The sequence below is a fragment of the Megascapheus bottae genome, chromosome 14 (genome assembly GCF_031878675.1).
Source record: "Megascapheus bottae isolate mThoBot1 chromosome 14, mThoBot2.hap1, whole genome shotgun sequence".
Lineage (NCBI taxonomy): Eukaryota > Metazoa > Chordata > Mammalia > Rodentia > Geomyidae > Megascapheus > Megascapheus bottae.
In genome coordinates this window covers 23002736-23030542 of record NC_143522.1, presented here as the reverse complement: position 1 = coordinate 23030542, position 27807 = coordinate 23002736, and the positions used below count along the sequence as shown (strand labels likewise).

General features: G+C 42.2%; 2 protein-coding genes across 8 annotated transcripts in view; one reads left to right on the top strand and one right to left on the bottom strand.

The window, feature by feature from the left end:
* The window catches only part of Tdp1 (tyrosyl-DNA phosphodiesterase 1), a 58545-nt gene extending 50069 nt beyond the window's left edge, over positions 1 to 8476 (bottom strand). For 2 of the 6 annotated variants that reach the window (XM_090344685.1, XM_090344691.1), the window contains exons 1-4: positions 8120 to 8219; positions 4979 to 5532; positions 1827 to 1870; positions 1117 to 1172 (exon numbers count right to left, since the gene is read on the bottom strand). In XM_090344685.1, the coding sequence (XP_090200811.1) occupies positions 1117 to 1172; positions 1827 to 1870; positions 4979 to 5532; positions 8120 to 8124 (659 nt within the window). In that variant the 5' untranslated portion in view covers positions 8125 to 8219. The other 4 variants (XM_090344689.1, XM_090344687.1, XM_090344686.1 and 1 more) reach the window with 4 other exon arrangements.
* Positions 8477 to 9222: 746 nt separating this feature from the next.
* The window catches only part of Efcab11 (EF-hand calcium binding domain 11), a 132449-nt gene continuing 113864 nt past the window's right edge, over positions 9223 to 27807 (top strand). The window contains exons 1-3 of one of the 2 annotated variants that reach the window (XM_090344683.1): positions 9223 to 9381; positions 9709 to 9804; positions 13467 to 13512. In XM_090344683.1, the coding sequence (XP_090200809.1) occupies positions 9307 to 9381; positions 9709 to 9804; positions 13467 to 13512 (217 nt within the window). In that variant the 5' untranslated portion in view covers positions 9223 to 9306. The remainder of the gene's footprint in view (positions 9382 to 9708; positions 9805 to 13466; positions 13513 to 27807) is intronic. The other variant, XM_090344684.1, reaches the window with a different exon arrangement.

The following is a 27807-nucleotide window of genomic DNA, read 5'->3' as shown; positions in this document are numbered from 1 at the left end:
TCATAAATCCACAGGAGGTAGTAAAGGAATTAGTCTATAGTTAGCCAATACTGTATGGGGTGGGGGAAAGGACTGGCTTTCGGGTCTTTGAGAATCAAGAAAAGAGAGAAAGTAGCAATGCAACACAGGAACATGCTGCCAGAAGCTGGCGGCAGAGGTCACGATCCTTTTGATAGCTACTCTCTCCTTTTCTAGCAAAGCTTGATTTTATGGAAGACTCAGCTAGATGATCTTACTTAAGATTGAAGTCACATACTAGGTTGCTGGGACAAAGACAGAAAAGGTAGCTGGAGAGATCATGGAGAAAAACGATGTTGCATCCGATCTAGGCACAAAATTCTGCTCCCCCCATCCCAACTTAGGCTGGAAAATGTAATATGTTTTTCTTGAGATATTGTTATTCTGGACTTTCTGTTAACATGCAGCTAAACTGAGTGTTCTATGTGACAGATCAAATATAAGCCTTTGAGTGCCCAAGTTGCCTGGGAAATTTTAATATTTCACCACACACAAAGGAATTCTCATTTTTCTTGTGTGTGCATTCTCTTATCGCTTCTGTTATGATTCTGCCACATACCAAAATGTGCTGGAAACAGAGATGGGCACAGCTATGTTTATCTGCTCTGCATGGCTGCTGGTGGCAGAACAGAAAATCCATTGACTCCTTAGCTTGGATACAGGAAGGCAAGGACCTGCTTTTTCATCTCTAGAACTGAAGGAAGAACCATTTAAGGAACAAAAAGATCTTCTGAAAAGAATAGCATTGATGTTCTAAACACAGAGTGGCCTGCTGGCCCCCTGCTGGCATGCACTGGTCCAGACACCACGCAGACATGACCACTTCCTTCATGCTTCAACTGGACACAAAGTCCTGTTATTAGGGTTGGAATTTGTCCTTATCTACTTCTGGAGTGCGCACAGAGGGAAATGCTAAGATCTGAAGAAAAGAATGTTTGTGGTTTAATAATTGAAAAATGTGGTTTTCCCCAAAAGAATCTCTAAATGAGTTCAATGGTCAATGGTCTCAAAAAGGATGGGTGGCTTCTGTCTGTGAAATCTTTAAGATTTGTTTTACAAGTGCAACAGAGGAAGGTGCCCTAGTGCCCAGGAACTCACCTGAACTCAGGTGGATACTGCCGTACCAGCCAGTCCACGTCAAAGCAGTAGTTAAACTAGACAGAGAGGAAAGAGAGTCACAGGTAATTCAGCCGCGCAGACATGGGAGAAACTGCTTAGTTATTAAACTGAAAGACACTCTAAAATAATAATGTGCTACATATATTATTTAGAAACTTAGTTATGCTGCAACACTCATAAATGAACCTGAAAATTTATCTTCAAGGAATACATTACCAAAGCCATCCACATAAATGGAGCCAACTGCACGAGAAAATAGGCTCTAAGAAAATTACCTCCATATCCTTCAGGCAAGGTTCATACTTGTCAACAAGGGTTTAGATGATTTCAAATAGCCCTGAAAGTTAAATTCTCATAGCTCTGAGATGTATTTAAAAAGTTCATAAATGTGACCCTTTTCCTCTAGGTACTTGTAGAGAGATACATAAGATTCAGCTGAACTTCTCAGCTGGCGTGGTACACATCTGGGACTGGATGTTCAACAGGCTTATAACACTATTCCCAGTGTCACCAACAGTCACCCATATTCTGTGTCAATTCCCATAGATCCTATGAGGGTACTTGGTGCCAGACTCCAGGCAGGTGCCATCTCAGGGACCTTCCACAGGATTGACATATGGTGTTATGATGTCATTTAATTATTGCTCACCTGAACAATAACAACAACAAAACCTTACACAGAAACTCACCTGAGCTGAAGACACAAGTGTTCCAAATAGAGGAGATAAAATATCTACAAAGGCAGAAGATAAAAATAGGATTCATAGTCAGCAATTGCCCTGTGCTGGTGGCTCTAGCTACTCAGGAGGCTGAGATCTGAGGATCACGGTTCAAAGCCAGCCTAGACACAAAAAGTCTGTGAGACTCTTATCTCCAATTAACCACCAGAAAACCAGAAGTGGCACTATGGCTCAAGTGGTAGAGTGCTAGCCTTGAGCTGAATAGCTCAGGGACAGCACCCCAGGCCCAGAGTTCAAGACCCATGAAAAAAAAATCCTTCAACCTAACAAGTATAATTATCTTATAGAACAGATACCAATCAAAGATTTGGCTCTATAAATAAGAAACCAAACAAACTACCACAAAATGACTAATATTTTTTAATACATTACCCTTTTTATTTATATTTCAGCAGCATGTAATTGGTTATTACTAAATGCGCCCCACATGTATACAATACAGACCTGAAAATGTGATGACTTATGTAACTATATAAAATGACTAATATTTTATAAAATCGAAGAAATAATTTCCCCATGCCATTTAGTGATATTATATGTCTGTTCACGAAATAGAATGTAAAACTAAGATCTAACACTTGGATACTGGCTGAGCTTTGACACTGTTAACACAGGTAATCATGATGCCTGTTCATTCCAGGATCCATGAATCTTTACACTTTCCAACAACCTCCATGAGCCTCCTTACCTTTTGAAATTCTCTCCCTCTCTCAAGAACCATTTCTTCCTCCATGTGATCTTCTGGACCACTAACAGTTCCAGCTCATGTGTGCCTGGCATAGCAAACTGCATGGATTCAGATGCCAGGAAGTCTTAAGTCACAGCTCTGTGAACTTGCAGTTTATGTAACTTTTCTAAACCCCAGACAATGTCCACAAATGGCCATGGAAACATCTTATTGGTTGTTCTAAGGATGAAATAGATGTAAAAACTCCTTTCCTGACATGATCCACTCTTCCTCAAATCTTGGTGGTCAATCAAAATAAAACAACAAAACAAAACAAACCCACAAAAGATAGTCTACTGAATGGGAGAAAACAATCTTTCAAGCTATTTGATGGATAAAGATTAGTATCCAGAATATACAAAGACCTCAAAAATATTAGTCAACAGAAGAACAAATAAATTCAATTAATAATTGGGCAAACAATCTGCATACACAGTGTTTGGAAGAAGTACAAATGGCTACTACTAAGTACATGAAGAAATGTTCACCATCCTTAGCCATAAAGGAAATGAAAACCAAAACTACAATAAGATTACATCTCATCCCAGTCAGAGTGGCAGCCATCAAGAAAACAAACAGCAAAAGCTGATAAGGATGTAGGTTATAAAGAACCCTCATACACTTCTGGTGGGAATGAAAACTACTGCAACTATTATGGAAATCAGTATGGAGATTCCCCCCAGAAACTGAAAAATGGATCTACCTTAAGACCCTGCCATATCATCCTTGGTTATACACCTAAAGGCAAGTGAATCAATATGCAATCAAGATACTTGAACACCCATGTTTACTGTAGCATCGATCTCAGAAATCAGATGAAGTGTCCAACCACTGATAGATGGAAATACTTTATACAGAGATGGAACAGCAATCATCATTGGTGATAAGCCATGCCCAAAAGGCCACATTGCACTTTCTCACTCATTTGTAGAACCTAGACCTAAAATGATGATGATGATGATGGTGTATGTAAATCAAGCACTTCTGGATGGGGTTGAGTGGGAGGGGTTAGGAAAGGATACACACACACATATACATACACACACACACACAAAGACAACCACATGGAACTCTCCGAACTGTTTGAAAAATGAGGAAGGAGGAAAGGATGGAAGGGTGATATCATGGGAGTGAATAAGGAGATTCTTTCTGACTTTTGTTTTGCTAGTCCTGGGACTTGAACTCAAAGCTTGGGTGCTGCCTCTGATCTTTTCTGCTAGTACTATGCCACTTGAACCACAGCTTTACATCTGGGTTCTTTTTGGTGTTCAATTGGAGATAAAAAAAAAAAAATCCTGGACTTCCTGCCTGAGCTGGCTTTGAACTGAGATCCTTAGATCTCAGGATACAGAGTAGCTAAGACTACAAGTGTGAGCCATGGGTGCCTGAACCCCCTATTACTATTTGGAACTCTATTTCCTGAGTTGCTCTGTCTCAAACAAAATAAAATCACTGACAACTATCATTGATTACTTCTTCAGAGTACCTAGAAAAGATTCTAAAAACAAAAACATGGACAACTATACTCACAAGATGGGACTCAATTCATCAGTAATTTACATTCAACATACAAGATATATAGATATATGAGCCAGAAACAATCTTTAATCTGAAAGAAGAAGAGCCAGATTTGTTGCTGCATCTGCCATGTGAATATACCATCTGGGTCACTTCGCACATTTACTTTCTCTTCTGAACCCAGGTATAGGGATAAGCACACTGAAACCTGAGGAATGCCAAGTTCTGAGTTAACTACAGCTCAAATGAATGGTGAGTGGTAAATTTGCTTTCAAGTTTAGAGCTCTATTGGATTGTTGGTGGCTTTATGCCTATAACCTTAGCTACTCAGGAGGCTGAGATCTGTATGAGACTCTGAATCCTAGTTAACTAGAGAAAAAAAAAAGTTGGAAATGAAGCTATGTGGCTCAAGTAGTAGAGCGTCAGCCTTGAGTGAACATAGTCACTCTGAATTCAAGTCCCAGTACTGGTGGGGGAAAAAAAAAAGAAGTCTAGAGCTTCTGCCATCTCTTACTATGGAGAACCACTGAAGGCCAACTTCTGTCCCATCTCTGAAGCATCTGCTCTCCCTTTGGCTTTTGTTACAGGAACCCAAAGTCAGGTTCTCAAACCTGTGCAGACACTAGACTCCCCTGGAGGGCGAGTGAAAGCAGACTGGCCCTAAGACTGATTTCATGAATCTGGGGTGAAGCTGAGAATGTGCATTCTGATGTCAAACTCAGGCAGGCACCTGCTTGTCAGAGAATTCTTCCCCTTCCCGCTCCAGTGGTTTGAGACCACACAGGACCTGGAGGTCATCCCACGCTGCCCTACGTGATTGGCAGAGGGGAACACGAGGGAGGCTATGCATCCTTACCCTTGATGTGCAGGGCTTTGCAGTTGTACTTCGCCTTAATTCCCGAGACTCTAGTGAGATAAAACTGGAAAGGGTTCCCTTTATCCAGCATGTCCCAAATGTCCTGGCCTTCCCCTGACGTCTCGTACTCATCTTCCTCCTCCTTGAGCCTGTGGCTGGCAGGAGGGCCAAGATCTGGGGCTACGTGGGCAGCCCCAGGTCTGGGTGAGGGGATGTCCTTTTCTTCTTTGACTACCACATTGCTGGCTGACTGCAGCTCATCATCACTGCTGGACAAACACCAGCCTAGCTCTTCCTGGGAACCACTCTTCTTCTTCTTTGGAGGTGAAAGTGACTCTGTGTTGCTGAATTTCAGTGGTGAGATCTGTCTCCTGTGCGCAGCTTTCCGAGCTTCGGAGCAGGTATATTTTGGCTCATTCCCAGCCCCCTGCTGCACCCGGGGGAGAGATGTGTGTGGCTTCTCCAGTGGGAGTTCTGGGGGCTTCTCATCCTCACTTTCATCACTGCTGGATATTGTCCACCTCCCATAACTTCCTTCCTGAGTCATCCCGCTCCTGGAAGGGAAAAGGTAGAGATAATATTTCCCCTTTGGTAAGCCACTAGTAAAGTAACTTTATTACTCACAAAATTCCTAGCAGATGCACTTCTACAACAGATGCCCTTCTACAACTCTGGCTGGACCACATAACTTAGGTCATTTCATATACTCTCCCTTTGACCTTTAGTGGACATCTGATTCTTAGATGCCCTTGGATAAGAGATTGGGTCCAATTTTAAACAAAAATACTGTTTGTTTTTTCCACTCTGAAGGTTCTAACAGGAACTTGGAGTTAAGGAATTTTAAGAATCATTTTAAGCTGAGTGCTGGTTGTTTATATCTGTAACTCCAGCTATGTAGGATGCTGAGATCTGAGGATCATGATTCAAAGCCAGCCCGGGCAGGAAAGTCTTATGTCTAATTATCCAGCAAAAAAAAATAAAATAAAAATTTAAAAAATGGCTAGAAAGTAGAGCTGTGGCTCAATTGGTAGAATTGAGTAAAAAAGCTTAGGGACAGTATTCTCACCTTGAGTTTAAGCCCCAGTGTTGGCACAAGAAAAAAAAATTTTTTTAATCTCCTCCCTCCCCAATTTAAAAAAAAAATTAATCTTAAAAGTTTTGAAATGGGACTTACTATATAGCCCAGGGTGGCCTAGAACTTACTATGTAGCCCAAGCTGTTGTCAAACTCATGGTGATCCTCTGGCCTCAGACTCCTGAGGGCTGGGTGGAATTACAAAACAGTGAATAAAGAAACTGAAGACGATAGAAGATGCAAGGACAAGCTGGCATCCAGAAGCTAGCAGAACCCTCAGTAGAAGTGTTTTCCTAAATTGCTTCTAATATGCAAGTGTTAAGAAATCATCAGAAAATTGAGCTTGTTATAAAGTCAGCCAGGTTTTTTTTTTTTTTTACAAGAATCAAGACTGATCTCTTAACACCTGCCTAAACAATTCAGCCTTTTGAAAACATTTTATCTATTTTGTTTAACTTAGGTTCCTCTAGTGTACTAGACTCTTGAGATTGCTGGATAGATTTTGTTTTAAACTGTTATAATTTGCTTTGAAGGAATATTTTAGTGTCTTAAGAACAAAAGTAGCACTCCATTTAAGGAAAAATATAGGCTCCCATATTTCTGAGACAACTCTAAAGCAAGGAATTTTTAAAGAATCTTTGTTTTTATGTACTGTGTGAAGTTATTTCTTTTTCTCTTCATTTTTTCTGCCTTTGGTTTATCTCCTGTTGTCACTGTTTTTTTGTTTTGGTACCCTGTGTCTTGTATATATGTTTATCTGATTTGGGGAGGAGAAGAGGAATAGCAAAATGGTGAGGCAAAGGACAAAGGGTGAAACAATGCAACAGCAATACACACAAGACATTATGTTGGAAATAAACTTTACAACTTAGGAGGGAGGAGAGTGAGGAGGAGAGAAAGTGGGAGACAATGAGGGGCTAACAATATTTGACAAGAAATGTACTCACTACCTTAAGTAACTGTAATCCCTCTGTTCATCATCCTTACAATAAAAAGTGGGCAGTGTAGCTGTGTGGTGCAAGAGGCTCAACACTGCTAAAACCAAACCAAAGCAAACCAAACCCAAATCCCCAAAGACTCGCCAAGCTACTCTCCTTCAATTCCTTCCCCATTCTAAAACAAATAGGTCTCCGAGTGAGTTTTAGGTGAGAAAGAATCAGCTTCTAATCTGAGGAAAGTGTCCTCAGAGGTTTTGTTCTTTCTTCCTCACTTTGTTTTGTTGAGATGGGCCTTGCTATGGAGCCTAGACTACCTTCAAATTCCCCATCAATTAACTGTCTCCTGATTGCTGATTGGCAGGCACTACCACACCCAACCTTTAAAAAAAATTTTAATGCAGTGTTCCACAAATTTGTGTGCCACCTTGGCTCTAGGCCATGTGAAATCTCTATGCCATCCCCGTTTTGTTTGTGTGTGCACTCTAGTACTTGCAGAACCTTGAGACCAACATCATCTCTTCCCAAGGGGTCCACAAATACTGCCACCTGTATCAACTGCACACATCCCCAAACCCTGAGAACTCCCTGGACAAAGCTGTGGCTGTGAATTGGACTTTGTAAGCTTTATCTCTATTTTTTTTCCCCCTCCTAAAACCACAAGGGGGTGGGATTCCTACTATAAGGCAGGGTAAGTAGATAGACAATGTGTTGAAAAAGACGTTTACTAGAGCACACAGCTCTTTGCATAGTCCTGCTCTACACACAGTTTTAGATACGAGGTGGGGCAATGAGCACTCCAGGTAGAGGGAACCGAACCTGTGAAGTCGAGAGGCTGGGGGCAGAGTTCAGGGCCACTGCAAGGGTAGACAGGATTTAGGACAGGCAGTGGTGCAGGAGGAAGGGGGGTGGTAGTCACTCTGCAGTGGAGTCTTTAGGCTACAGGCTTCCTAAGACGGGAAGTGCCTTGGCCCGAGGTGCCCTTTTAGACTAATACGTTTGCTACAACTCCGGGTGAGGAGAGTCCTGAGGGGACTTCAGGGCTGCGGGTGGTTAGGTACCAAGGGGGACTGGACGAAGTAGGCCGTGGGAAGGGGGGCGGTGGGGGGGTTGCTCTCAGGCATAGACTCACTCCATCCTTACAATCCGGCAACTCGGAACCTGGTCTCGCCCTCACCCTTCGCGGGGAAACTGAGGTCAGGAAGGCAAAGCGTCGGCCACGTGGTGTGCACGCCCCGAGCATGAACAGCCGCTTGCCCGAGCCCCCACCCCACGCACCCGCGCCCGGCTGGGCTCACGGCGCGCGCCCCTCAGTTACTGCAGTCCCCCGGGGTCCCGCGTGGGGCCTCCGGCTTCTCTCCCAGGGCGGCTGGCCACTCACGGGCTCGCAGGGCCCCCACGACGAGGAGGGCGCCGGGTCCTGGGACGGCGGGAACAGAACCCGCGGAAGCTGAGGCGCACGTACCCGGCCCGCGCGGGAGTCCTCCGCCGCCGGCCCCGCCCCGGCCCCGCCCCCTGCGGGCGCTGCGCATGCGCGCCCCGTTCAAACCCTGCGGGGTCCCCGCGCGCCAGCTGCGTCCCTTTCCCGGAAGCTCGCCGCGCGGTCCCAAAGTCCGCCGGATCCCAGGCGCACTGCCCCCATCCATTCCTCCCCACCTCCCCCCCCCAAAAAATCCCTTGACTTCAGAAGGTTGAATGAAAAATCTGAAGCTATGTTCAAAAAGCACGTTCAACTTCTTTTATTTAAAGTTACTTTGGGTTAAAGCCGTTGCCAGATTTCTGGGGTGGGATTTTGCCCCACCCTGAGGGCTGCACCCCACGGACTTGCTGATTTGAATATGAATCCAACACTAGGCTTAGCTTCTAAAGTTCTTTTCCGGCTCGGCTCACACTTCTCTAGTGTCTTTATCTCGCCTAATCCGTGGTGGATCGAAACAATCCAACGTTCTTTATCGCGAGGCAGGTGAGAAAAAGAAAGAACACACATCCCAGAACACGAAGGGAAATCACCTGCCGCGAGGACTCCCCGGTGGCTCGCAGGAGTTAAGAAACCAAGCGAAGGCGGAGTCAACGCGAGGGGGCGGAGCCAAGCTCTGGGGGGGGGGCGGGCCTGGGAAACGTTGCTTCGCAAAACCTTTGGCCAATAGCACGGCCGAGTCAACGCCAGTGGCTCGCTCGCCGTCCAATGGGAGGAGACATTGCAGTTGCGCGGCAGAGTTCGGCACCTGAGCGGCGGTGGGCGTGGCCGCGAGGCTGCGATCCCAGGGTGACGGGGAGTGGTTCTACGAGTTGGAACGTCAGGGCGCCGTCCGGGCCGCGATGTTTTACTCCGAGGCGGTGGTCCGGCCTCGGACCCGGGAAGCTACCCCGGCCGAACGCAAGAAGTGGGTGGAAGTAGGTGTCGGGAAGGCTACTCCTGAGTTTTGGAATTCAGTTTGACCCTCTTAGTCTCAAGCCTAGTTAAGCCATCCAGACTGGACTGCCTTTGACGGGGTCCTGGTGGAGATCCTCCCTTCTCTCCTTCCTTCATAGTGGGTCAGGTTAGCCCTGTGTGTGTGAGGGGGGGGGAGAATTATATTTAAAGTTTGGGTAATCAAAGTACACTTTTACCCATAGCTGAGTTTGAGATTTTCGAGATTCAAATTTCAAGTCAACTAGTATTAACATAAGATTTATTTTTGAGTTTTTAATTTCTAACTGGAGGTATTTAATATCCTTTAGGTGTTTAAAACCTGTGATGAAGATAACAAAGGCTACCTAAGCAGAGAGGACTTTAAAGTGGCTGTTGTAATGCTGTTTGGGTACAAACCCTCCAAGGTACAGCTTTCTCTGTGTATTTAGGGATGGCGTAGGTAGTGCAATATGAATGGCTTTTAAGGAAATTGCCCTGGTTAGCTGAGGTTATTTATAGGGCATCTTGCCGAATTACCAATTTCACAAGTGTTACCAGTGCTGAGTTTGCTGTTTCTTTTTAAGGACACATCCCAGGGATGAATTAAAAATCGGTCTCACTGGAACCCACAAAACCATGAAGCTTCATACAACAATAAAATAGTAGAAGAATGCTGAGAGAAGGCTGGGAAGGGATTTTGATAACAGGAGGCTTTCAAGTGGCTTGTTTCTTCCTCTTAAAATCGTGTTTTGTTTTTTTTTTTTTGCTTTTAAGTTGTAAAAGTAATACATTCACATAGTTTAAAAACATCCTTTCCTGCCCTACTATAGAATCCCACTTCTCAGGAGTTGCCATTACTATCTGGTTTCTGTGAATTGTGCCAACATTTGTCATCCACAACGAACATATGCATTGTCTCCTGTTGATAATGTTGAGCTTATGGTATGCAAATTTTAACATATTTTGTCACTGACCATCACCCTAAAAGCACAAGATATTATCAGTTTAAAAAGTAATTACATTTAGCCAATTTCCTTCTTTTTTTTTTAAAAAAAGTAGAGTTTCCATTATTTTATTCTGTACCAACAGTCCTCTCATGAGCCTCCTTTTGTATCTAAATTGGTGCCCACACACATAGATTTATGCATTTGTGGGTGTATCTTGGGGTGAATTTCTAGGTTATAAACCAAGTTTTCAGTAGAATGAGGCAGAAGAATTGCTAGTACAAGGCCAGTCTTGGTTAAAATGTTAAACAGAAAACTACTAACATAGCACATGACTGTATACCTCTCAATAATTTGTACAATGAAGTTCTTGAAATAGATGACATTCAATATATAACCTCCATGGAATTTAGCAGGTTAAAAGTTTTATACTAGGTTGAGAATTGGAGTTTAATTTTTTGAATATTATTTCTGAAAAATGAAATACTGATTTTTCAGGCCAGCAGATTGGAATGAAATAATAAACTGAAAAAACCTGTTTTGAAATGTTATTGAAAAATGTTATTTTAATCACCACACACAGGGGTGGAGATATAGCTCAGTGGTAGAGCACTTATCATCATGTGGGAAGTCTCTTTTGATATTTGGTCAAATATCAAAAGAAAGAATGAAAGAAGAGAGAAACTCATGCACAATAAACTATGTATATGTTGAGGCACTGGTGACTTACACCTGTAATCCTAGCTCCGGAGGCTGAGATCTGAGGATGGTAGTTCAAAACCAGCACAGGGAAGAAAGTCTATCAGACTCTATCTTCAGCTACCAAAAAGCCAGAAGTGAACCTGTGGCTCAAATGATAAAGTGGCTGGGCTTAAGCAAAAATGCTTAGGAACAGCACCCAGGCCTTGACTTGAGTTCAAGCCCGAAGACAGCACACACACACACACAATGCCATGTATATACCCATGCAATTTATTTGCGCAATGAAATCTGTTAAGTGATTCTTTGTAGTAAAAGGAACATTTGTTGGTAAGGATGTAAAGATGCATACACTTCACTTCCTTCTCTGGATCAGTCTGCAGTTTAGTGTAGATAGGCTTTTAAAAGTGGTGGGGCTGGGATGTAGCTCAGTGGCCAAGTGCAGAGTGCTTGCCTAGCAAGTGCAATATCCTGGGTTCAATCCCCAGTACCCCCCCAAAAAAAGAAAAAGACAAAAAAAAAAAACCACAGTTAAAAAAAAAGTCTGTGGTAAATAGTAAGACTGATAAGAGGTATAATGCCCACAAAGGGAAAGGTACACAGAGGGTGCAGTTTGGGTGTCATTTTGACTAGCGTATCTCCACCACTGTGACCGGAAGTATCTAGGAGTACTTGGAAACAGTAGGATTCTTTGCCCTTGTGACTGAAGATGGCAATGGTAGGAGAATAATGTATCCTGCAAGCCTGAGGCACCTTGATGCAAGTACGAGAAAATACAGATAGGGTGAGTTCAGGGGGAGTCAGGCAGACTGGGGCACCTTGAGTTCAAGGCAGCTGTGGGCATCCAGGTATGTTTACTCCTGGGTTCTGAGGTTCTTGTGGTGTGACGCTGTCAGATTTTGCAGCTCTCTTAGCAATGGGAACCGAAGAAGTGATGGCAGGCAATGGATGTGGGAGTCCTCAGTTTACAATTAGAAGCTCAAAACATGAGATTAGTTAGATTTACCCAGGAAGATCTTTTCCGAGTGGATGATCAGTAATCAAGAGGAGAGAACATTAGAGAAGCCACCCTTTAAGAGTGGGTAGAGAATTCCAAAAGGAAGATGGAGTGGGAGCCATTTGAGAGGAACAAGAGGAACCAGGAAAGTAGGGAACCCAAGTGGAGAATATCGGGGAGCACTTGCTGGGGCTCTGATTCCCTACAATTTAAACACTTTTGTAAGAGTTGAGGGGAAACTGGGCACTGTGTTTCATGCCTGTAATCCTAGTTACTCAGGAGGATGAGATCTGAGGATCAGTGTTCAAAGCCAGCCAGGGCACTAAAGACCAAGAGACTCTTACCTCCAGTTAACCACTAGAAAACTGGAAGTGGCACTGTGACTCAAGGGGTAGGGTGGTAACCTTGAGCTGAAGAGCTAAGGGACAGCACCTAGGCCCAGAGTCCAAGCCTCACAACAGACAGACAGACAGACAGACAGACCACACACACACACACACACACACACACACACACACACACACACAGAATTGAGGGGAAATACTTCTATGATAATATTTAGTGAAATCAGATCCTTGAACTTTATATACAGATGGCCTCAAATGTGTTAAATTGTAGGGGAAGAGCTGGACTAGATTGAAATATTCTGCAATGGTTTTCATTTGATGGCCATTTTTTTCTTCACGATGTATGTATTTGTCTATGTCAATCATGTTCCTTTTGTGTGTATGTGGGTCTAGGGACTTGAACTCTGGTCCTGGGTGCTGTCCAGTGTTTTCACTGAAGGCTGATGCTAGAGCAAAAGCATCACTTTGCTTCTGGCTTTTTGGTGGTTAACTGGAGATAAAAATCTCTTATGCTTTGGGAGGGGGTTGGGGAAGGGAATATCATGAGAAGGAGTATCAATGTGTGAGAAATAATGCACCTACTACTTGATGCAATCCCTCTATATATTACCCTAAATCTCTTAGGCTTTCTTGCCCTGGCTGGATTTGAACTGTGATCCTCAGAACCTATCCTCCTGAGTAGCTAGAATTATAACTATGAACCACCAGCATGCAGCTTGTATGTTATTGTTACATTAGGAAAAAATTTTTTTAAATGAAGCCATAGAGTCTATTGGAACAATTATTGTGTTTTTTAAAATCTAAAGCAGAAAAGTTATCTTTTAGTTATTGTGTATACAGGATAGCCAAATTGATTTTATGTGCTTAAACTCTATTGGTCAATTGAATAAAGTTTCAGAAGTCATTGAAGTTTATAGCTGATTAGTGTCTGGTGTCTTGTAGATGGTGAAGGAAAAGTAAGATGTTGAGAGATTACCTTTCTTCTGGGTTCAATAAAGTTAGTTTCTCATAAAATACATCTTTTTTTCCTTAGCAGCTGGAATTAAAAACATGCTGTGAAAACATTTGATAAAAGTTATATGTCCTTTCTTGTTTTGTAGATCGAAGCAGATTCTGTGATGTCTTCAGTAAATCCCAGTACTTCTGGTAATATGACAGTTAAGAATCATTTTTTGTACCTTTATTTAGACATTCACAAAACCAAAATTAAGGAAATCATAATTAAGAACAAACAGAATGCATCATTTAAAGCACATCTTCGTTTTGTTTTGAATTCCTAAGGAAAGGTTTTGATTCTTTTGACTTTTGGTTGATTAATACGTGTGATATGTATTTTAGTAGGATAATTTTTAACAATTGCAAGGCATAAAGACAAAAATGTGTCTCATAAGTTTACTCATGTTGAAAATGATCTTGTGTTTTCTGAGTTGAGCAGCTGGCTAGATGAAGGTAGTAGTTCCTGAAAAGGGACTTGGGGGGGGGGGATTGTTTTCATGAGACCAAGAGTTCATGTCTGCAAAACACCAGAAGTTTCTGTTATAGCAATTGGATTGTATTAGTTATGGGCAAGCAGCAAGCACTGGGCCAAAGAAATGAATCTGGGGTCATCAGTGGCTTTAAAAGTCATTGACTAGGGCCTGGAGTTTGGCTTAGTGGTAGAGTGCTTGCCGAAGACCTATGTTCCATTCCTTGGTACCAGATACATAGAAAAAAAGCTGGAAGTGGTGCTGTGGCTCAAGTGAGAGCTCTAGCTTTGAGAAAGCCCAAGGACAGTGCTCAGGCCCTGAGTTCAAGGCCCTGGACTGGCAAAAAAAAAATAATAATTGACTAGATGAGAACACTTAGGGAACTGTATAGATTGAGAATCTCAGGACCTGTGGCCAGTAGGTCAAATAGAGAATGAGAAAAAGACAAAGAGACTTAGAAATCACCAAGGAGCAGGGAGCAGGAAGAAACCAAGTGTCTAATCAAAAGCCAGGGGAACTGGGCTCCAGTGGCTCACTCAGAAAACTGAAATCTGAGGATTGCAATGGGAAGCTAGCCCGAGCAGGAAAGTCCACGAGACTCTTCTTTCCAATTAACAAGCAAAAGTCTAGGAGTGGAGCTGTGACTTAAGTGGTAGAGTGCCAGCCTTGTGTTAAACAAAATACCTAAGGGAGAACTTAAGGCCCTGAGTTCAAGTTCAAGCCCCATACCAGCGCGCTCGCGCGCGCGCACATACACACACACACGCACCATTGGTGACTATTCCCATGAAAAGCATGATATGTGATTTGAGCCTTACTAAGTTCTCCTGAAAGGTTGGGTGGATAAGAACTAAGGAGAAACCACTGGAGCTAGTGGCCTGGAGGTCTTTGTGACTTGAGCAAGAGGAGTTTCAGTGTGATAGCTTAAGCCTAATCATGCTAATACTCTTCATTACATGAAAATGATATAGTGGAATAAGCTCAGCTGCCCAATTAAAACACAGATATTGCCAGATACCGGATTTTAAAAAGCAAGACTTGACTGTGTGTGTGGCCTACAGGAGCCTACTTTACATATAAAGGCACAAAAATTAAGAGTTCTCAGGCCCTGAGTTGATCCCAATACTAGGGGGAAAAAAAGGAAAGAAACATCTCAAAAGATGGCTTTCACCTTTGACTAGCTACCCCCCCCCCCACAAAAAAAAGGGCTAATATCTTTTTGCTAGTCCTGGGACTTGAACTCAGGGACTGGGCACTCTTCCTGAGCTTTTTTTTTTTTTTTTTTTTCTTTTTCAGTCCTGGGCTTGAGCTCAGGGCCCGAACACTGTCCTTGGACTTTTTCAAAGCTAGAGCTCTACCACTTGAGCCACAGTGCCACTTCTGGCTTTTTCTGCTTATATGGTGCTGAGGAATTGAACCCAGAGCTTTGTGCATGCTAGGGAAGCACTCTACGGCTAAGCCACATTCCCTATTATTATTATTTTAATATAGACGATAGATGTCTCTTATGAAATGTGAATTTTAGAGCAATGTTATCAGTAGAATACATTTTATTGCATGATCCCTGACTTAATAATAGTTACCTAGGCTTTTAATTACCTCTTAAAATTTTTCACACATCCCAAATGCTAATACTGTTTTTTTTAAAGTTTAATTAGCTGTTAACATAGTGGTGAAACCTTTCTTCCATTTGCCTCAGGATTTCTAAGTGAATATTCTAGTGTACAAGAAGTCTGTCTTTTGGCAGAAGGATTTCCTGAATTATCTGGGCTGATACAGTTTCTCTGGTTTAGAGATGCTAAGATTGTCGGAGTTATTCTGTCTGGGCAGCAGTCTCCCTGACTTGTTATTTCATGCAGTTACTCTGTTCTGTGGCTTTTCTGGTATGTCAGGTGTGACTGCAGATAAAGGTACCATTAGCATCTCTTATTCATGCAGATTTCCTTTCTTGTGTGTGGCCTCTGGTTTTGAATTAAGGATTTGATGGGATTTTTTTTCCACTTTGAGGGAAGGTTAATTTTTATTTCTTTAATTCTATGTGATACAGAATTCTGTAGGAAGATTTCCTACCTTCTCCTGAGTTGTCTCATAGAAAGGATCACTGCTGGAACTTTTGTCCACTTTCAGTACGTTTACAAGACTCGGTATTCCTTCATATTTAGTACATGTGATTTCATAGAAAGGCTTTTCCATGGGTATTGCATTCATGTCCTCTCTCCTCTTCCCCTTTCTCCCCCAGGGCTTATACTCAGGACCTCTCACTTAGGTGGCATTCTACCACCTGAGCTGTGTAACTCTAGCCCAGCATTTTTCTGGTTAATTTTGGAGATGGGATTTTAAAATCTTTTCTGCCCTGGTTGGCTTTGAACTCAGATCCTCTAGATCTTGCCCTCCTGATTAGCTAGGATGACAGACTTGAGCCACTGGGGCCTAGTGTAAAAGCTCCTCACGTGTGAGTGCTCTGATGAACTAAGAGGTGACCAGTAGTAAATGGATATCCAGGCATGTCATGTATTCTTCCTTCCTCTGTATTTTCCCAATATTAGAGAGAAGTTTGCCTTGTAATTGAACATAGCTTATGCTATATTGACAAAATTGACAATAATCCTTCTTGAGTTCTCTAGTGTCTGAGTTTAGCCTTTATTCAAAAGTATTTCAGTATTACAATCATGGGACTTACTCCCCTTCCTCCAACAAAATACTTCTCTTCCTCCTTTTCTGTCAGTACTGGGACTTGAATTCAGAGCATGAGCACTGGCCTTTAGCTTTTCCATGCAAGGCTAGTGCTTCACCACTTGGGCCATATCTCTACTTCCAGCTTTTTGGTCATTAATTGGGGATAAGATATTCCTGTCAGGACTGGCTTTGAACTGTGATTCTCAGACCTCTCCCTCCGGAGTAGCTAGGATTGCAGGTATAAACCACTGGTACCCAGCTTGGAACTTTGTTCTGAGGTATAGACCAGAGTGCTCTCCATTTATATGGCCAAAGGATTTCTTCACCTGGACTTTTCTGATACTGAAAATAGATTTCCCTGTTACTCAGGGTTTTCTGACTTTGATCAGGTGCTCAGGGACCTGTTCCAGTATGCTGTTCCCTGCATTAAATATCAAAGGATGGCTCTCAAAACCATTTCTCAATCAAATCATTAGCATGCTTATTCTCACAGCTTCTTTTCTGAGTAATTAATTTTAAAATATATTTCAGAAGCTTGCAAAGTTTTAAATTAGTCATCTGAGAAATTCAGGGGAATATCAGAGGAAGGATTAGTTTGGAGGAATGAGGTCAAGTGTTGTTGGTTAGAACCTTGTCCCAAAATTGCTCTGAAATCTATGTGATTCTCCAGGCTGGCGTCCTTCTCCTTCTTCTTCCTGTCTTGATGTCAATATCAGATTTATTTATTCAGGATTAAAGAAACAGAATCAGGGCACTGGCTCTCCAAGTAGCTTTTCTTTTCTTTCCCTTAAAAAAAAAAAAAAGCAAAACATGGGGCTTGAACTCTGGTCCTGGTTCTGTCCCTGAGCTCTTCAGCTCAACTAGTGGTCTACCACGTTGAGCCACAGTGCCACTTCTGCTTTTCTAATAGTTCATTGGAGATAGGAGCATCACAGGTTTTCCTGCTGGGACTGGCATAAACTTTTTTTCTATTGGAATCCTTCAATCCTGGACCCATTTCTGCCCATCAATTCCCCTTCCTCCCTATTAGTGCCATAAGCACCATTTACAGGATATTTCTCTTGACAGAAGTAGGCTTGTGTGCAGATAAAGTGTCTTTTCAGATCTATTATCTCTCTCCTTGCTGTTCTGATTTTGAAGAAGAAAGTAAATGTTGATCTTGGCTTCCTGGAGGTTATTTATTTGTTTGCAACTTCTCAAAGTTCCCACGGGTTGCTATGACTTAGGAATTCTACTTGTGTCATCCACAGCTCTTCTTCAAGCCAAGGTCATGGCAGGTGTCTGAAGGCCTCTTGGCTGAACAGCCTCTGGGGTGAAGTCCAGACTTGTGTCCTGGGCTGACCCTGGCTAAAGCACCCTTAGGTGAAGATGGATGCACAGTAGCTGAGTGTGCAGGTCCTGCTTCTCAAGAGCTTCCAGTCTTCTTAGAAGCTAGGGTCTGCCTGTAAACAGTTAGTAGGAGTGAAAAGCTACATCAAGGCAATTAGAAATAAGATTAGGGTGTGTGAAAGGAAAGTATATACCAGGAGAATTTGAGGGCAGCCAAAATGAGGTCGAAAAAAAAAGATGCCACTGGTGCTTTTAAAAAATTGCTTGTCATCAAACAAGCAACTATTTACAGAAACTGTTTAAGGCAGCTGGGCACAGGAGGCCCACATCTGTAATCCTAGCTACCCGGGAAGCTGAGCCCTGGAGGATCACTGTTCAAAAGTCAGCTTGGACAGAAAAGTCCATGAGACTCCATCTCCTGTTTACCAGTGCACAGCTGGGCTGGAGGTGTGGTCAAGTGGTAGAGTGCTAGCTGTGAACAAGAGGAGCTGAGAGTCTGAGACTCTTATTTCCTGCCCCAGTATCTGTACAGAAAAAGGAAGAAGGGGAGAAGAGGGATGGGAGAGGGAGGGACTATTTAGGTCAGCCTAAAGGAAATATCTTAGTAGGAGAAAAAATATCAAGTCCTTTGCCAAAGAAGCAGTAGATCCCTGAGTGAGATTTGATTTCTGTACGCAGCATTACAACCTCTTTTATGAGAGTTTTAGTATAATTCCTGTTCATAATATCTCTATTTAAATAGGATGAAAGAAGTTTACAACCAGCAAAGCCCTGAAACAGTCTTCTGTCCCTTTTTCTGAATGAGGAAAATAGGCTCTAGAGAAGAATAACATAGCATAGAAAAACAATGAAATAAGACATACCTGGTATTTTTAGGCTGTTTTGGTTGTTTAATGCTCTTATATGTGGTACACTTCACTCTCCCCCCTGCAAGTCTGTCCCCTCCCCCAGACTCATCTCACTTTTCTACCTCTTTTATCACAGATGTTCATTGAGGAAGCTGGCTAGATTTATCCCTAGTTCCCTTTTCATTCATTCATCCCCCTTCCCTCTTCCCTCTCCTACAATCTCATTTAGGTTCCCGATACTCATCTTTCATTAAACTGTAAATTGTTCAAAGGTTTACTCCATGCAGTTTCATGCCAACATATTTTAATAACTTAATATTGTATGTATGAACTGTATAACTTACACAGGAGGTTATATTTTGGGTCTGGGATCCATATATGAGAGAAAACATGCACTCATCTATCTGTCTGTCTGTAGCTCACATTTTTATTTGATCCATTCATCCGTTGCAAGGGTATCTAGAGGTTATTTGTTCAGGGTGACACCACACACAGATTCAAGCAGTCAGGTCTTCAACCTCCCTCTAGTAATCAGTTAATAAACTCTTACTTATTTTTTCAACCTCCTTCTAGTCAGTTATCAAACTCTTACTTACTTAATTAATTGTTTGTTTAGTGATGCTGGAGGTGGAACATGGGGCCTTGCACTTGCTAGGCAAATATTCTGCTGCTGAGCCATGACTCAAGCCTGGATTTGCTCAAAGTAATTTGAGATAAGGTCTAGCTTTATGCCCAGACACCTAGCAAGAGCCTCATGCACATAGTGAGGACCTTGTCTCAAAAATAACCCTCAAAACAACTGGTTGCTGTTGGGTCCCTGGCTATTTGCAGGGGTTGAGATTGGGAGCATCACTGTTAGAAGCCAACTTGGCCAGAAGAGCTTGTGAGACCCCCTTCTTAAACCATAGATGGGGGTGGCATATACCTGTCCTTGTCAGCTACATAGGACATAGGAAGAATGATGATTTCAGCCCTGCCCCGCCCAGGTAGGTGAGTCCATGAGACTCCCTCTCCATGACGAGAGGCTGGGAAGTATTGGTGTATGCCTGTTATCCCACCAACAATGGAAGCTGAAAATGGATGGGTTATGGTCCAGGTTTGCATCAGGGAAGGAAGTGAGACCTTGTCTCAAAAGTATCTAGTGTATGTACTATGTTATTTTTCTTCTCTCTCTGTTTTTTTGCCCTTATGGTTAACCTCATGTTGTTACTGTATCTGACTTTGTTACCTGGTAAATTATAGATATGTTTATTTGAAATAGGGAAGGGAAGGGGGAAAACAAGGTGATTGGGAGGGGTGGGAGGAGGGAAATGGGAACAAAAACATGAGAAGGGGTAACAATGTGTGAAAAGTAATGCACCTACTACCTGTTGCATGTAACTGTAACCCCTCTATACATTAAAAAAAAAAAGAAGTAACTGGTGCAGTAAGGGAAAGTGTGGCTCAGCCATAGAGCACCTGCTTAGCAGACACAAGTTCATGGGTTCAAACCCTAGTACTACCAATAAAAATCCAACATAACAACACATATCCCGGAGTGGTAGTAAAGAATAGAGAAAGTGAATTAGATCAAAGAAAATTGTGTGCACATATGGAAATACCACAAGGCAATCTGTTTGTATAATTAACACATGATAATATGAAGGACGAAAAACCAAACACAAAACAAAAACCAAGACCCAAAGAAAAGAAGGACATGTCAGGTAACCAGCTCCATCACGGGATAAATTCTAGGGTATTTGATATGACAACCAGCAGTTAAGAGTTTAGAGCTCTTGCTTATTGTATGTTAAGTGCTGCAGATGAGCGCCAGATGAGTGTTGAACCATCCACCGTCCACTTTGCCTGCTCAGCTCTCACCTCTGCTCCACACGAATCCTGCCCCACGGAACAGTGGGCAGAGTACTTCATTTCTGCTTTTGCTAGTTGGTTGCATGGAGCATTTTTTTCCTTATAAAGTTACTTTTTATAAACACTTTCTAGGAACTTAACTTTTAACCTTTTAACTTGGAATGATGGCAAAATCAAAGAGATTGACTCATCCTCCTGGTAATTATGGGCTGTCTGACTCAACCATGCTATCCAGTGTAAGTTCAATTGAAAAATAATTTGTGGGTGATGAGGTTAATGGTCAATTGGCTTGCATGCTTTTATCTCTTACTATCTTGTCTGATGTGTGATTTGACTATTACATATATTATTCTTCTAAGTTTGAATTGCCATTTTTTAGTCTTTGTAAGGCCTTGTAGTTATGTGTGCCCTGGGGTTTGGGGAATCCCATCTTTGGAACAAAGACCAAGGAGAAACGGGTGATCCCATTTCAATTACCTGCTTCATTCTTTTCTGTAATTAGAAAACTGTATATGAATTAAAGCCACAGGGTTTATATATTTGTGTGAGTGTGTGCATGTGTGTATGACTGCTTGCATGTGTACCTGCACACACCAGCAGTGGGGCTTGAACTCAGGGACTGGACAGTATCCTACCACTTGAGCCACAGCTCCACTATGGCTTCTTGGTTAATTAGAGACAAGAGTCTCACGGACTTTGCAGCTTTGGTTAGCTTTGAATCATGATCCTCAAATCTCAGCCTCCTGAGTAGCTAGGATTATAGCCACCTCGCTAGATTAACATATCCTGAAATCATAATCATGGTATCATCCCGAGATTTATCCATTAGTTAATTAATCGAATTTTCCATTTAGAGAATGATGGATATTTCATGTAAGGTTGGGAATTAGGAGATACCGATACTGAAATGTGGATGATTTGTGTATGTTGTATGTGTGTGCTATTACTAGGGCTTGACTCAGGGCCTTGTGCTCTCCCTCGTTTTTTTTTCTTCTCAAGGCTAGCACTCATCGCTTGAATCAGAGTTCCACTTCTGGCTTTTTTACTGGTTAATTGGAGATAAGAGTCGTAATTCTGTTCTGCTTAGATTGGCCTGATATGATCCTAGGATGACTTTTATTTATTTTTTTGCCAATCCTGGGTCTTAAACTCTTGGGCTTTCTAAACGTTCGCGCTATGCCACTTGAGCCACAGCACCACTTTTGGCTTTTTCTATGTATGTGGTATGGAGGAATCAAACTCTGGTCTCTGTGCAAGCTAGGCAAGCACTCTACCACTAGACCAAACTCCCGGCCAACTTTTATTTTATTTTATTTTTAAAACAACCATGTCATATAGTAGAGAGGTAAAATAAGTTCTTTAGTGGTTAGATGTTACATAAACCCTTAAAAATCTGGGTGTCAAATCAGTAGAAACCTTGGGCTCTCCTAGCAGAGATTCACAATAGAACAAAATCTAGATACGTAAGGCCAAATAGTTTGATGCTAAATGTAAGGACCTCCAGGATATAGAAACAAAAGAACAAAAGCCATATGTACTATTTATTTCTCATCTCTCTTGCTGTCCCTTGGTTATCTCATATTGTTATAATATTTTATCTTGTTATCTGATACATTTTATATATGCTTAATTGGTTATTTGAATTAGGAGAGGAAAGGGGGAAATCAAGTTGTGTGTCTGTGGGGGAGAATAGGGACCATGATATGAGAAAGGGTATCAATATTTGTGAAGTAATGTACCTTCTATCTGATGAATATAATGTAACCCTTCTATTAATTACAATAAAAAATATATGAAAAAATCTGGGTGTCAGTGGTTCACACCTATAATCTTAGCTGTTCAGGAGGCTGAGATCTGATCAGGTTTGAAGCAAGCCTGAACTAGGAAGTCAGTGAGACTCTTATCTCCTATAAACTACCAAAAAAAGCAGAAGCATAGCTATGGATTAAGTGCAAGAATGCTAGCCTTGAGTACAAAAGCTCAGGGACAGTGCCCAAGCTATGAGCTCAAGCCCCAAGACTGGCACAGAAAGGAAAGAAGGACATATGGAAGGAAGTTAGGGAAGGAAGGCAAAAGAAAAAAGAGAAATAAAAGAAAAAATAGAAACCCCCCCTAAGAAAGAAAGGAAGGAAAGAAAGAGAAACCCCTTAGGAGTTTGGAGTTCCTATGCAGGTTTGTGCCTGGAGTCAGCCATTGGCGGAGGTGAGAACGTATGAGGGTGCATGGAGAGGTGCCAGCCATGCTCCTCTGGCCCTGTGGGCCTCTGAGCATTTGGATTCACGTCCTCCTCCTGCCCTGCCCTGCCCTGCTTCATTCTATTCCCGCCGAAGCACTGCATGGTCCAGGGATTTCCAGTGGCCTTTGTCCTTCAGCATGTAGCTTGCCACGGCTAAGGCAGGTTACCTAATGGTGGATGACCCTGTCTGCGTACAACCCCACAATGCTTGTGGGGTTTCTCTTGTGGACATTCTGACCCCACACGGTTCACCTTCAGTGGCCAGAATCCCTTTTAGATTGCTGTCCTTCTCCTAACAGCCCCTGGATCCTCTCCATTCAGACTTGTGTTCCCAGATTCTCAGCCCTCGTGCTGTTAATGTAGCATCTTACCACGAACGGAACCTCTTCCTTGGAGTATTATTACTGCTGGCACCTGTAAGTTGCTCACCTCATAACTGTAAATGATCTATGTTCAGCCTCATCTGCTCATCAGATAGGAACTGAGAGTTGGGATGGGTTAGGGACCAGTTTGCCGAGCAGGAAAATGAGGCTTTAAATTGCACCGTCGGGTGTTAGGCCTTTGCCCTGTAAACACAGAGGAGAATCTTTGGAACTTTATGAATAGGAGATGTACATAATAAAAAGGGTAACAATTCCCATCTGTGTTTGACGGAAATAAGATTTTATTGGCTCAGATTTTTCTCTTCTGTTGTGACCTATTTTTATTCGGTTTCCTCCCAGTGATATAGTAAAACTTGATTTCTTCCATTAAGGTAGATTTTTTTCTCTTTATTCTCTGCTTTTCTCCAGGTAGGTGGAAGAACATATTAGCCTTGTGATTTTCCTTAACTGTCTTGCTTTGACAACCTCATTGCTGATCCAACTTCCAGCTTCTGCTTTTACAATCTTCTTATGTAAACATATCATACACCTTCTTCCTTCCATGGCCTCCAAAAGTCATATTCTGAATTTGATCTCTCAAAGTAGAGAAGGCTTACATTATACCATTTTTTCCTGGTGCCAATACTGGGGCTTGAACTCAAAGCCTGGGAACTGTCTGGCTTTTTTTTGCTAGATACTGGTGTTTCTGCCACTGGAGCCATAGCTCCACTTCTAGCTTTTTGGTTGTTAGGTAGTTTTAGTTGTTAGAGAAGAGTCTTGTCTTGCCCAGGCTAGCTGCAAACCATAAAGTGTGAGCCACTTCGTTCTTGAAAATGCATTGTTTTAGGCCTGTTCAGTCCTTGGGAATTAATATGTGGCACAATGAATATGAGTTTCCTCCCTTTTCTGTCTGCTCGAGGACTGGATTTCCGGTCCAAGTAACCTGGCATTTTTCTTGTTTCCTCCTTGACTATCATCAGATTTAAAGCTTCTAATTTGAGCTCACTCACTGTGCTAGCCAGACACTAGACTACTTCATTTTCAAGAGGATTTCTCTGCATGTGCCAATCTTGAAGCTTAACAATGTGAAATGTGCACACACACACACACACACACACCACATAGTGGAACCTTAGAGGAAAAACTTGATATTGTTTTATTGGACTTGTTGAATAGCTACATCCCTGTGGTGAAAGATGATTATTCTCCTAGGAAATGGCTTTAAAACAAAACAAAATAGTAGAAAAGAATAAACATCCTTAAGCTATCTGTCTAGATGGCATATCTACATCACACATTGAGTAGTTTGAGATGTGAAAATCTCAAACTGTTTTCATTAGTGAACGTGAAAAGAGTTGGTTTTGCTGAGAGGAGGGTAGGTTATAAAGTGGGAGGGAGTCTTTTCCTGGGTGTATCAGAAATGCAGACTTTCATGTTCAGGATTTGTGAAATGGATCAGTCCTTGGCATGGTGTGGAATTTAAATGTCCTTCAGAGACCATTAATTGGGTGTCTGGTCTCTGTGCTGCTACTGGGAGGGACCTTGAGAAGGCAGAACCTAGTGAAGGAAGTGAGATCATTGGGGGCGGGCCTTTGAAGGGGTTATTAGAGCACTGGTCTCTTCTTTCTTCCTTTATTTCTCTGCTGCCACCAGGTGAGCAGTTACCTCTTCCATGTGCTCTTGCCATGAGCTGATATAAACCTGTTTTAATAAAGGAACTTTCCTACTAGGAAGGGAAAGTCTGCAGCCTACTGATAGAGTCCAAGTACACAGGCAATTTCTGAATACCTTCTGCAGACATAATTTATAAATGCAGGTGAGCACACAGATTTACCTGTGTGTTGTGATATTAATTTGTAACTCCAGTATAGAGTGTTTGGGTAACCATTATCAGTGGAACACTGTACATAGAAAAGTCAACATTGTATTTGGAAGTGTATTTTTCTCCAAACCTATTCTTTGACTCCAGGGAGAATACTGATAATGCATTTCTCATTGGATACAAATGGAATGGTGCCAATGGAATGATTGGAAGTATTGTGAGGTGATAATTTCAGGTTTGAAAATTGTGACAGCAGGTGGAGCTAGCACTAGGAATTCTATTTCTAGGCCATTTAAAAAGCAGCAAGAGGCACAAAACTCATATTAGTGTGCTTATATTACAGAGGTTTAGGAATAGTAAATTATTAGCTTTAGGGAGTGATCACCTTGTTACAACAGGAAAGCTAAGCTCAGTGAAACATCTCTGTCTTTTCAGAAAAAGGACTTGATCTGTGTGTATCCTGGAAGACGGCATGGGGAGCGTGCTGGGAAGCACAATTTAGCCAGTCCTCAGTGCTATGTCCTCCCCCGGAGTCAAAATTGACTTTAAAAGTATAAGGCAGGTGACTGTGGGAGCCAAACCAAAGAACATGGATGAAGCACACAGCTCTGCCCCGTAGGATCACTGCACTGAATTAGCATGGCTAGCCCTTCTCCCTCCCCGTACATGCTAAGGATAGTGACTGATGATGTAGGCACATTGCAATTGGGTTACCCTGTGACCAGAAAACATATTTGAAAATCCTAGCTGAAGTTAACATTGAAGTGTAGTCAGCCACATTCCCTGAAGAGCATATCCACAATTTTAGTGTCAGAATCTCAGCCTACCTCTCCCATAGTCTCCCTAGCAAAATCCCCAGTGCTTTCTCCAAACCCCAGGGTCTGAGCACCTGCGACTTTGGTTATTAGAAGCACACCACCCACAAAGCACCTTCTCTTTTATTTCTGTGTATATCTCCTTCCAGATGTAGCTTGAGCATGGTCACCATCTTTGAGGCTTCTCTGGTTTCTCCTAAATGCAGTCCTTTGTTGTGACAGGAGACCAGTGCTCATGACACAATCACAGAATTGATTACGATCTGTGTTAATTATCTGTCCATGTCTAGGGAAAGTAGTGTGCACTGTTCAGAATTTCATCTCCAGTACTTGGCTTCATGCTCACATAACATGGATATCAATTACATGTTAACTGAATAAGTAATATATAATGAACAAATAAAGGGCTGGGAGCTTGGACTAGTGGTAGAGTGTTTGCTTAGCAGGCATGAAGACCCAACTTCGATTCCTCAGTACCACATATATAGAAAAAGCTGGAAGTGGTACTGTGGCTAAAGTGGTAGAGCGCTAGCCTTGAGAAAGCCCAAGGACAGCACTGAGGCCCTGAGTTTAATCCCCAGGACTGGCTAAATAAATAAATAAAAGCTAGGCATGGTAGCTCATATGTATAATCCCATTTACTTTGGAGAAAGAGGTGAAAAGGATTCAGTTTGAATGCCAGCATTGGCCTTCTAAAGTTAGCAAGACTTCATCTCAATCTAATAAGACAAAGCCAGGCATTGGTGGCTCACACCTGTAATCCTAGCTACTAAGGAGGCCGAGATCTGAGGATCACAGTTTAAAGCCAGCCAGGGTAAAGATTCTTATCTCCAGTTAACCATCACAAAACTAGAATTAGCACTGTGGCTCAAAGTGGTAGAGCCCTAGCCTTCAGCAAAAAAAAGCTCAGGGATAGGACCCAGACCCTGAATTTAAGACCCATGACCAAAAAAAGAAAGAAAGAAAGAAAGAAAGAAAGAAAGAAAGAAAGAAAGAAAGAAAGAAAGGAAGAAACAAGTAGGAAGATGTTATTTCTAGTTTTCAGCAAAAAGCATTAAGATATGCCCAGAAAGTAGGTCACTTTATTCACAGAGCCAGCAAAATGAACTTTCGTTGTAGAAACTCAATTTTAATACATAGATGGTCACCTAGTACAAAATAAACAAAACTTCCAGAGAAGGAAAAATGCGCTTGACTTATCATTGCATCTGACGTAGAGAAATGATGGGGTCTAGAGGCCGGGAGTTTGGCCTAGTTGTAGAGTGCTTGCCTAGCATGCACAAAGAGCAGGTTTGATTTCTCGGTGCCATATACATAGAAAAAAAAAAGCCAAAAATGGTGCTGTGGCTCAAGTGGGAGAGCTCTAGCCGTGAGAAAGCCCAAGGACAGTGCTCATGCCCTGAGTTCAAGGCCCAGGACTGGTGCAAAAAAGAAAAAGAAAAAGAAATGATGGGGTTTAGCACAAGACAGTCCTATGGTTTGATAAATGATTCACAAGAAAAAAATGTGTGAGTGTTAATATTTTTCTTAAAGTGGAAGAACACCTTAAGTGGTATAATGCCAGCTGTGAGAGAAGAAACGGTGTGAGGACAAATAAGCCCTGAATCCAAGCCCCAGTAGTAGCAACACACACACACACACACACACACACGCACACACGCGGGCATGGTACCAAGGGATTACCTTCGAAAAGGAATGGGGACCTGGAGGAAGGGGGACAAGCAGAAGTAGAGAATATAATCAAAATACATTATGTGTGTATGGAAGTGTCATAATGAAACCTATTACTTTGAACAATAAACATATGCTAAAAAGGCAAATACATTATCTATTCAGATGCCACATATGTATTGGGAGGTATAAAATATTCAGGTCTGTATTTTATATTCTCTTGTGGTATTAAAAGCTAAACATTCTTTAGCATTTATCAGGAGAAAATGTATACAGATTTAAGTTCAGAAAGATTCTAGTAACATAGGTAACTTGGTACATGGATCAAGTTCTTTGGTTGTCAGTACTGACTATTCAGGGACTTT